Below are 11,537 nucleotides of genomic sequence, written 5' to 3'. Positions count from 1 at the left end.
CACCCAAAATTGACGGGATGTTTTCAGGCCCCTAGCTGTCCTTCATTCAGAGTTTTCCCCTTCATTCATTGTCCCTACATATTCCATATACATATTACAAACCTAAACAAATCCTGTCTCACTGGAACTTTACAGCTGTGAGTCAGTGATAACAGTAACTGAAGCAGCTGCATAAGGATGGCATTTAACTTACCTGTACCAGCAGGCCCTCAGCGTCATAGGTATGACACTTTCCCTGCCAGGTTAAAGGAGAGAGCTGGAGGGAACAGGAGCTGTTTACAGACTACTCTAACTCCTTTACAGGAGTTACCAGCGATGTAAAAATGACAAAACGTTTGTTTTCAAGGATCCAGTTCTATGACATTAAGGATCTGATTCAAAATGTGAAGCGGCCCAGAAGGTAAGCCAGACAGACTAATGATATTGAGTAATAGTTTGAGTAAGGCGGATAGGCTTACTTTTTTTTTTTTTTACTGTTAAATTGTGAAACTTTACATTAACTAACACAAAGTTGAACTTCATTTGTTTTACAGAATCGATGTTCTTAGCCGAAAGAGGCGTAAGAAGGACATCCAGGGCCTCAAGGTTCAAAAAATAAATGATGAGACATATCCTTCAAAACAACAACAAAGGTAGTGTATACGTGGCAATAATATAGATATCTCAATGTTCTGGCTGTTTACCACGATGAAAATGAATACTCAAATCTCTGTTTATTACAGTGGGCAGACTGATCATAAACTCCACATGACTCTGGAAATGTTGCTACAGGATAAAAGTAAGAGACCTTTTTTTTTTTAATTGGGTGTTTATTTTTGGATAATAAAATACCGCAAAATAAATAATAAACATTAATATCTGTTGGAAAACCTATTAAAATGTGTGTGCGCAGAAGTTATCCCCATGAGCTTTCTAATGAGATTTAAACAGTGAATAACTTAAATTTATCATTCTTTACAGAGTATTTAGCAGCGTTCCGCAGCTTCCTGCAGTCTGAGTTCAGTGAAGAAAACATGGAGTTCTGGCTCGCATGTGAAGACTTTAGGTCGACCGCCTCACCGGACGACCTTCAGTGGAAAGCAGAGGGGATCTACCAGGAGTTCATCCAGCCTACAGCCTGCAGAGAGGTCAGTTTGGCAATGTTTGATGGTTCATGGTGGAAAGAGACAATGTCTGCTGGCTATTCATCCAGCTCTATTATTTGTTCCATTTGGCATGCTTAACTATGATTATTAACTATAATTATATAATTATACTTAACTATAATTATGAGTATTATTGCATTAGCACAGGAAATGGCACCTCATATTAGCAACAAGAATGATTAACCCATTTGTGCCTGCAACTTGTTTTATTTTATTTTTGGCAGAAGTGTTCTCTGGGTTTGCATAAGCACAAATGTGAAGAAATTTTCAAAATTGGTCAGATCTGAAAAGTGAGTTTTTCTCATCATACTAAATATTTGGGCACATGGGACTACTGTTTTTGCAATAAACTCCATTTTATTTTAGGAGAAAAAAAAGTCGTCCCATGTCCTACATGCCCAAATACTAGATATAGTATGATAATAAAATGTCTGTATCTCAGAAAATACAATGAGCACAATCAAGTCTTTGGTATCTATGAACGCACAAGAAGTTGATTATCAAAGATATGCGCACATATGCAGTGTAAAAAAAAACACATTTCATATGGAAAACTATTAAAAAACATAATGTTAGTGTTTTTCCTTATTTTTCAAAAATCCTGACTTTAACTATTGATAAAAGTGTGATTTTTTTGTTTGATTTAAAAATGTCAAAGTTATACTGTTAGATACTTGCCCATAGTATGTCAATACCAAAGTTTTTTGACCAATCAACAAATGTTGTGGCATTTTTTTTAGTTCCTCCAACCACCAAACATGTAACCCCCTCCCATGTGAATGGGGAGGTTGCATCAGGAAGGGCATCAGGCTATGCCAAATCAAATATGTGGATCATAAAATTAGATCTCAGCTGATCCGCTGTGGCATCCATCTAATAGGAGCAGTCGAAAGATGAACCAACAAACAAAAACCAGTGAAAAAAGAAAATTAGAAAGGGAAAGTTGAGAAAAGGAATACCTTAAAATGAAGCATTATCAGATGCCAAAATATGCCTATTTACAGCTATGAACTCTTGTGTTTAGAGGGTCTAGTTTTCTAGCACCGCACAGTTTTCTGGGAGATATATTTGGTGCAAATGCCTCTGTATTCAACACAATTTACATTGTGTTTCGTCTTTGCTTCTTCTCTAGATCAATGTTGACCACCACATCAAGGAGAAGATCAAGAAGTCTTTGGAGAAGGCGAGCCCCTCCTGCTTCGATGAGGCCCAGAAACAGGTTTACCTGCTGATGGAAAGAGATTCTTGCCCCAGATTCCTGCTCTCAGATGCCTACCTGAGTCTAAAGCACAAGTCAAGGACTCTTTGGTACATTTAGCTCAAAACACTGTATCAAAACTGCTTTTCTAATCCTCACTCTTTTGCCTTTTTTTCTATTTGACTGAATTGAAAAGTTATTTCACACTGTAAGAGAAGCTTGGATCAAAACCGTCCTTTTTGCTTATTGCTTTAAACCCAAACAGAAATAATGTTTTCAACCATGTGCAACATCAACCTGTTATATGACGGTATGTTGATGAAATATTGTGGAAAATAATAAAGCAGGAAAACAGAAAGTGGAAAAAAGTATATGTAAGTAGGGGAGAAAGAATGCTATTGGTACGTTTAATTTAGAAGATTGTGCAGAGTTTGGAGTTGTTTGAAGGAATGTGTTGAGGAAAAGTAAGTTAAGGGGCAGAGTACAGTAGGATAAATGGTTTCTGACATGTAGAATGAAATGACCTAGTTTTCATAAATGAGCATTAAATTCTGAGCTATTCAAAATCATGACTTCTTGACCATCTTTGGATACATTTCATGAGATGAGTAGTTCTCACTCATCGTCTATAACTACCCTACTTTTATGACTATTTTCCATGTTGTCAGAATTTTGAGACAACGATTTATATTTATCTGACTGGCAGTCTAACTGGACGTGTGGGGATGGGCATGAGTCAAAAATGAAAAAAAAAAAGGAGAACAGTTTCCACAGCTCACCCAGCAAGGAGATTCAGTCTCTGGTCACATGTCTGATATCTCCTCTAATTAGGTGCAGAGATGACTCCACACAGCAGCAATAGGGTTTACCAAACTGGAAAAAAGTAACCCCGGGGTAACCCTTGATCTCACTCCGTTCTGTAAATGGCCTTATTCCTAAAAATTGTGCCTTAAAAAGGAGTACTGAGGCAGCTAATAATAACTCGGGGGGCTTAAACGACAACACTGGAGTCATCAGACAACCTGATGCGTAGCAGATCTGGCTGAATGTGCTGCCTTGTTAGGGGAATAATCTCATCACCCACAAGACAATGATGGCAGAGATACACAAGAGCTTTACTTGGAGAAATAACCGTAAAGAAGCGTACTTTGAGAAAAGATTATATTGTTCAAATAGAAGTATTAAAAGTAGAGAATAAGCTTTTCATCTTTCACCTACATAAAGATTTATGTTTTATGGGGGGAACTTTGGAAGCTTGTTTTGTTTCCTCCAAGTTTAGTCTATCCAGGTGTAATAAATGGCATGGAGCAAAAAGACAATGTGAAATATAAAGCTTGAATTGCTTTCATTCTCATATTATTGTGCCCATAAAACACTCGCTGCATCGCCCCAGACTTTGGTGAAATAGGAATATAGTGATATTTTGAGCATAAGAACGCACTGCATACTGTTATTCAAAAGGTTTTTGAGCTTGATCTGGTGGTGGGACAAAAGCCAATGGATGTGGGACAAATGGAAATCCTAGTTTTAGTTACATTTTATGTATAAATGTGTTACTGCTCTTTGATTAGTTTTTGCTTTATAACTTTACCATCTCCCCCCCCTGTTAAGCTCAAACTAGAACTCAAAGTACACCTGCTGTATCTTTAAGCAATGCACTATATACATTTAAGTATTTCATGAAAGATTGTCATTCATTTTGATTTTCAAATTATTTGTGAAAAAATTAACTTTACTCATTCAGTAACTCCTGGCAATGAAAAAACATCTTATGTTAATCTCAACTCCAAGGTCCACTTACTAGCTCCAGAGTTTTCAACCATGTGTAATGGTTCTCATCAGTGAATGGAATTATCTTTACATTGGAAGCCCTGTCCCAAGGATGGTCTTTGCCGCTCGATTTTTTTTTTTCCAAGATGGCGTTAACATGAGCCGCCGAGTGCAAAACCGCAGTAACATCGTTCGCCTCGCTCAGACGCCATCCTTACCATAATAACACTACTTTAGAAGCAATGGAAGTCAGACGATGGCTGGCGGCACGATTGTTTTGCACTCTGCAGCTCACATTAGGCCTATTGCAGTTTCACAAGCATGTCGGAGAACTACAGTGGCCAGTGTTTGGTTTGTCCATTCTGAGCTACTGTAGAAACATGCCAGTGCAACATGGTGGACTGAGTGAAGAGGACCCGCTCCCTAGATAAAACGGCTCACTCTAAGGTAACGAAAACACAATAATTCTTAGTTCCAGGTGATTATACACTAATGAAAATATAGTTATTAATATGATATTCCATTCCTGCTAATAGATCCCCCAAAGTGTTACACACTGTTCCTTTAAATCTGACACTATTTTCCCCTACCTTGTGTTTTTAGAGGTATAGCCACTGGCTACTACTAAGTTGTTTTGCCTAATACGTTTTAAGAGGAAATGTACTCAATGGACTTTGACATCAGAGACTGGGGATTGCATCCTGAATACTGTATGTGGTTAGATTTTTTAGGCAACAAAAGGATTTTGGTTAACGTTGTGGAAAGACCGTAGTTGTGTGAAACACGTCATGTTGGCTTTTTCAATATCTAACCAAGACAACCATCACCATCTTTCCTAATCTTAACAAAGTGCTTTTAGTGCCTATACATAATCATGAAAAAGTTTAATGATGTTATAGTTGCTTCGATCACATATTGTATATGTTGACAGTGAACATTTTGCTGATACATTCAGTATTGTGACATAGCAGATGACTTTTTAAACAAAATGTCCTCAATGTGTTGATAAAAAAACACAATGAGGTCATCCTAACATGTATTTGCTGTTGTATATTAGTAGTATATAAATGTAATTTATTGGGCTGCAGGCTGAAACCATTTCCAGGAATCACAATAAACAGTTATTTCAATGTCAAATGTCAGTAACTCTGAGTACTTTGGGATGTCAGGGGTTGTTCCTGATACATGACAAAGGTCTCACATCTCCTGCATCACATGGCGCACTATTGTTCACACACAATCTGTCACTGTTTTGCTCATAGCCCAGCACAGTTGCCATGGTAGCAAAAAGGAAGTGAGTACTGTCAATGGCACAGTGTTAGTCAAGACAGTCACACTTGGGGAACTTCACGACCAGATCTGGATGCTATGCAGGCTAATAATGTATTGCATTGTACAGCAAACTGCTGTGTTCCTCCTTATAGTAACTGTAGACACACAATCAAATATAAAGGGAAAGCTCTCAGTTCACAGTGTTTGGTGATTCTTCGTAACGCCTCAGTACTCAGAACCGTGTTTGGGCAAAAGAGGGAGAGCAGCATCAGTGAAGCCGAGCCAAAGGGCAGATTGTAACAGAATAGCCTGGGGCATCAGATGGTGAGCAGGGGCGACTGGCAAAGATACATTCAGTCAGGTTTCTGGTATTTTTAATTACCTTCTGAATCCGACTTATTTTCCTTTCAGAATCTGCTCCCTATTATAACTTGTATAGGCAGGGAAATTAAACATAACAGAGCCGAGGCTGGTGATTACATTTACTCTTCTTGGTTTGTCAAGCTAAGTTGCTCTTTGAGTGTAAGAAAGAACCATTTTTTAAATCAGTATCAGTATTTATCTTACTACAACTTTAAATCAGATCTACTACAAAGTGGATCTCTGAGCATTGGCCTAGAAACAAGCTTGGATTGAATTACATGTGTGTTGGACCTGCACAGCTCTGATGGTAAATTTTCAAATGTATAAGTATTACCAATGGAAGCCAAACAGTACCGATCTAACTGTAATCCCCTAGTCAATCTACAGCTGCTTTTATTGACTGACATTTATTTGGGAAAAAGAAGATAAATTGCTGTGTTAAGGATGCCAAGTCTGAGCAGAATAATGCATCTCTAATGAAAATGTCCATCTGACCGATGTGAAGTCAGTGGCAGATGGTGCGAATCTGTCCTGTCACATTTCTTGCCAAAGCTTTGAGTGGAGCGAGGACACGTGGTTACATTTGCAAGTCTTTCCCTCCAAACTTACCATAGGGACTGTATCTCTGTTGGAGGAGTATGTTGTGGTACTCCTGAGTAGAAAGACACAAAAGGTAACAGCACAGCTTTGGTTTCTCAGGCCTCTAATCGATCAGGCCAACAAAACTATCAAGATTTCTTGACAAAAACACTGACATTTTGCAACCAGGGCTAACGTTACTAACATAATTGCTACTGGACTAAAATGGCTTATTTTGTGGGTGCTATTAATTCGTGGGTTAGGGTTTTTCAATACACGCACCAACCCGATCTGTTAGAACTGTGTTTCCATCAAAGTCAGAATTGGGGGGACTGTTTTGGACAATTTCTTATATTTTCTGAAACTAACAATTTGACATTCTCACCCACTTAATGTAGCGATTGACTAGGTGTGCGGAGGTGTGAAAGTTGGTTGGATTTTAACTCGTCTCAAATATCTACTTCCGTAACTTTTTGTGTATAAAGCTAAGTGCAACACCATAAATGCTTTCAAGGAGAGACTGTCAGAAAGTGTGTACCTTTATCAAAATGTGGACGATTATCAAGTCTCGCCGCTCTGCATTACAGCAGTGTGAGTGTGGCCATTTGGAAATGCTATAGCTATAGACGTGGCTGGATGACACTTTGTACAAACTAGTTTGGTTCAAGCATACCCTTGCTTTAAGAAAATATAAGTTCGGGATCGGATGTTGAAACCTATAAATTCCCACAGCTCGTTCTTCTGCTCCAAGTTCCTACATCCAACGCCAGGCAAAATATGTCAAAGGGCAGCACTGATTTGAGGGAAACATAAAATGTCAAGGGTCAGTGGTACTAACGCTAATTTCAGCCAGTCACTCGCCAAGAAGCTGTCTAGTTCACCACAAATTCTCACACCACAACTCGATTTCTGGCCAAGGCCGGATATTTCTCTTCACCCCTGTCTGTTCCCGGTCCCTTGAACAACTCACAGGCTCAGATGTAAAAAGGCTGTGGTCCATCAAATGTGTACGAGTCAGTTTTGACATCGGCATATCAATGGGTACCCATGTTCATTATTGTTGTAGTTGAACCGTGTTGGCCATCCCTCTCTTATGTCGCAATTTCACACAATTTCTTAAATTTGACATGAATTGGCCTTACAGAAATGAGTCTAAATATAACATGTCCTCCCCTTTTAAGGGTTTACAAAGCTTTTCTACACTTTTTACAGTAAGATATATTATATAATCATTACAATAAAAATACAACACACACTTGCGTATTGTGCCTTCCATATAAAAAATTCCAGTCTACAGTTTGACCACGTAGGAAGGTTTCGACAGTAAAGCAATAACTCTGTGGCTGAAACAAGAGAGTGGTCATGACGTTCTGACAATTTTTCGGACTTCCTGTTGCCTCTCTGTTGCAATCAATTTGCTGTTTCCTCTTTCTCGCATATGACTGTGGCCTCGTGTTGCATGACTATACAGCACATTTTTTTAATTTCCCTTTGAGCTGTCGATATATGTATAAGTTGATGTTTTCTCACAAAGAGAAATCCAAAGTTGTACGAGACAGAAACAAAACAATCCTTCCATCTGTCTTCGACAGGCTTCAGTCTCATTTCAGTGAGGCTACCAAAAAAACACACAGCGTGCAAAGGTCACGATTTGCCTATCACAGCACACTGTTACTGTCATTTGCATCTGTGCTGCCGGACTAAAAATAATGTGAACACAGCACGCTTTCAGCCTGGTCCAGTCGGGAGGAGGGAAGGGAAGGAAGCGCAGAGACATAATAGGGAGTAAGGCATCAAGAGGGGGGGCGGGGAGGCATACATGCAGTACAGTGTGAGTAGGAGGTAGGAGGAGAGGAGGAACATGAGAAGGAGGAGGAAAGGGGTGCTTCCTCTTCAGTCTGGGCTGAGCTGCTGATGTAGCCCAGCAGTCCCCGGCAGGAAACCTTGGTATAAAAAGCCGCGTCGCAGGGGGAACCCTCCTAAGTGTCTCTCAGCTGCAGCATGACCAGGACCGAGAGCCCGAGAGTGTGGACTTAACAAGACAATGCCCAGCCTAATCGTCGAACCACTCAACACACAGCATTTCATCATGGACAGAGATGACAGGAAGAGAAACAAGAACATGTGAGTGAAACGCTTACTTTTAACGCTGAGCTGGGGTTTCCTGTAAATATGCTGACTTGGGGCGCTTTGGAAATTAATTTATTTAATAGTCAATGTATTTTGCTAAAGTTTTGCTTTTTCATTTCTCACGTCAAAACCTCTCAGACACAAGAGCACACTCAGGAATATTATGGATGCTTCATGGTATCTCCTGAAAATAGCTTAACTTAATAATGTGATCTAACTTTACTACACCACATGCTCTCTTTTCTAATTACTAAGATGCCCGACATGCTTTGACAGATTCACTGGAAACTAATTTAAACAGCAGTAAATCCAGTTGGGATATATTCATGTATTTCTTATCTCCACACAGCGGAAAGAACTTTATGTGCCGACTCCAGTGCATGTTCTCACACTCATCAAGCTCCGAGAGGTAAGGAGACTTATGGAGTGTTTTGCATACATTTCAGTTCTAAAATAGCCGGCCTGCTCCTATCACTTCCATCTATGGCATCATGAAAGGATTCAAATGAACTGGAGACACTATGTTTGCTTTGGCACGGCCCGCGCGCACGCCAACATATCCCATGGTTTGACATTTTTTTGTATGAATTAGATAAGCACATCTGCTATGCTTTCTTGATTAAGCTGCTTCTGTGTCCTTGCCAGCCCCCTCACAATTATTTTTATTTTACCCAAATTTGATTCTGGTTAAGTAATCTAACTTGCATTCTCTCCCAGCAGGCTAAGTTTAGAAGATACCCAACAATGGTCACAGTCACTGGAAAGGCTTCTCGAGTCTAAATGTAGGTTGCTTTTCCCCAGAGGACGAGAACACTGCTAGAACAGTAAATCATATTTTTGAGAATGAGAGTTTGAAGAGAATATTTGTTTCTTTTAAAAAAATAAAAGCTGAACAGGGCTGTGATCTGTTCTTCATGCTTGCTCTGTTTTCTGTGCTTTCCTCAGATGGACTGGCCACTTTTCGTAACTTTCTCAAATCTGAATACAGCGATGAGAACATTGAATTCTGGCTCACTTGTGAGGACTACAAGAAGATCAAGTCTTCATTCAGAATGTCCTCAAGAGCCAAGAAGATTTATGAGCAATTCATCAAAGCAGAATCTCCTAAAGAGGTAAACTTAAAAAAAATATTCATACACAGACACTATTACATATACTATATCAGATGTAAAAAGTAAGATACATATTGAGCACTGACAGAGTATCAAATAGGAAAAGTGCCTGAGCCTAAAATCTCTCGCTCTTGGCTCAAATCCCCCTCATTCCTATCCATCTGCCTCATTCCAGATCAACATCGACTATCACACCCGAGAGCAGATCAAAAGGAACGTCAAGAATCCCACCATGCACTGCTTTGACGACGCTCAGAAGATAGTTTACGGGTTGATGGAAAGAGACTCGTACCCGCGGTTCCTCCGCTCAGACATTTATAGAACTCTCCTGGAAAACCTCGCCGCCGACGCCACGAAGGGATGAAAGCTCGGTCAAGGGCGGAGAGAGAGAGAGAGCGAAAGGACATAAAACCCATAACTGGAATGTTTGAGCTCCTTCAGGAGGAAGGGCCGACGACAAAGAAGGAAGGAGGGTCGATCCACATGCCACACGGACACATACAGAGACCTTGGAGTCGCCACTAGATCCAGAAGCAAACTGTGCCTTAGTCCCGTCATGGGAGGATCCCAACACTGAGGACTGTGTAACAAGAAGAAGAACAAACACGACCAGCCTTAATGATAATGACCCTGTAGCATGTGTTTGCACTGGATGATAACTCTATGTACGCAAGCCAATTTTGGCGATGAATGAATCAGCGAGGCGACTGCTCTGACTGTGGATCTGCGTAAGCAAACCGTGCAGCGAACCTCCTTTGGCCTTCTTTGCAGAGGTGTTTCCTGTGCAGATTGAGATAGAGGATGTAAGATGCAACGGTCACACTCAATTAGTTGTGTGTGTGTGTGTGTGTGCGTGTGTGTGTGTGTGTGTATGTGTGAGAGAGAGAGTGTAAGTGAGTATTTAGTTGTAGCTTTTAACTGCCACTGACACAGAATAAGCTGTCACAAAAAGAGTTGGCCAATTATCTAATGACAGCGCTAAGGAAGAAAACAAATCCATAGTGGATAGAGGACTCAATAGTGATATGTCATCTTTAGTAAAAGGTTGCAGAAGGCCACTTAGTTCTGCAAGAGGCATTCTGGGACACTTTAAAAGGAGATTTTTCTTCTTCTTTTTTTAGATTGGACCGATAATGGGTTTTAAAAAAATGATATTAGATTGAAGCTGCCTCTGGGTTAAATATCTTCATCATTTTCAAACTAAAAAAAGTAGCTGGTAGATTTTATTTCAATAAAAATCCAGAATAAATGTTTTTTTTATAATAACAAAACATAATCATGCACATTTTTTGTGTGGGACCTGAACCAAATTCTGCACTTTACAGCAACTACGAAGTTCCCTTTTTTTTACGGCTGGTGGCGTCTAATTTAATTCCTCAGCACACGACTACTGGCCATCATTTTAGTCTAAAACAAATTCTTAAAAAGCACTTAAGTGTCAAGAGTTGTGATTTTATGTAATAAACTATTTGAGTGGAATTATTATAGAGATAGGATGTTTCACCTTGCATGGTAGGATGTTAAAACCTCCTTGAGAATATGCCTTATTATTGCTTTCCAAAGCATGTGGTTTGACTGTATTCTTAGGGGTTAATAGTTAAGTTAACTTAAAAGTTAAACAGTGTAATATTTATTGTTAATTGTCACCATTTGAGTACAATGTGTGTTGCAGTGTTGAAGTGATTGTTAAAATGTTAGTTATTTGAATGACATTAAATTATTTGAATTGCCTTCTTGGAACAAAGTGAACTTTTTTAGTACACACACACACAGAGTAATGTTTTCATGACTTTTGAGGACATTACATTGACTTACATTCATTTCCTGGAGACTTACCCTAACCCTACCTGTAACTGCTACTTGCCTAACCATAACCTAAACCTAACCTTACGCTAAACCTAAACCAAGTCCTCACCCTAAAATATAACGACTTACGTTATGGGGACTTGCATTTTGTCTACATTTGGA

General features: G+C 39.5%; 2 protein-coding genes across 5 annotated transcripts; both read left to right on the top strand.

Annotated features, from left to right (window-relative positions):
- Positions 1-245: 245 nt before the first annotated feature.
- On the top strand, positions 246-3,163 carry si:ch211-117l17.6 (regulator of G-protein signaling 21). The gene is made up of 5 exons (XM_037768933.1): positions 246-400; positions 534-632; positions 723-778; positions 961-1,127; positions 2,278-3,163. The coding sequence occupies exons 1-5, from the start codon at positions 324-326 to the stop codon at positions 2,461-2,463; spliced, it is 585 nt and encodes a 194-aa protein (XP_037624861.1). The 5' UTR covers positions 246-323; the 3' UTR covers positions 2,464-3,163.
- Positions 3,164-8,150: 4,987 nt separating this feature from the next.
- On the top strand, positions 8,151-11,300 carry LOC119488899 (regulator of G-protein signaling 21-like). Of its 4 annotated transcripts, none has more exons than XM_037770904.1 (5): positions 8,152-8,451; positions 8,807-8,866; positions 9,178-9,239; positions 9,403-9,569; positions 9,745-11,300. In XM_037770904.1, the coding sequence occupies exons 1-5, from the start codon at positions 8,372-8,374 to the stop codon at positions 9,931-9,933; spliced, it is 558 nt and encodes a 185-aa protein (XP_037626832.1). In that variant the 5' UTR covers positions 8,152-8,371; the 3' UTR covers positions 9,934-11,300. The 4 variants fall into 4 exon arrangements, with proteins under 4 accessions (XP_037626834.1, XP_037626833.1, XP_037626832.1 ...); XM_037770903.1 differs by having other exon boundaries at positions 8,158-8,451; positions 9,175-9,239; XM_037770906.1 differs by lacking the exon at positions 8,807-8,866 and having other exon boundaries at positions 8,151-8,451.
- Positions 11,301-11,537: the final 237 nt, after the last annotated feature.

The sequence above is a fragment of the Sebastes umbrosus genome, chromosome 5 (genome assembly GCF_015220745.1).
Source record: "Sebastes umbrosus isolate fSebUmb1 chromosome 5, fSebUmb1.pri, whole genome shotgun sequence".
Lineage (NCBI taxonomy): Eukaryota > Metazoa > Chordata > Actinopteri > Perciformes > Sebastidae > Sebastes > Sebastes umbrosus.
The sequence above is the reverse complement of the archived record's forward strand: the minus strand, read 5'-3'. Positions and strand labels throughout refer to the sequence as shown.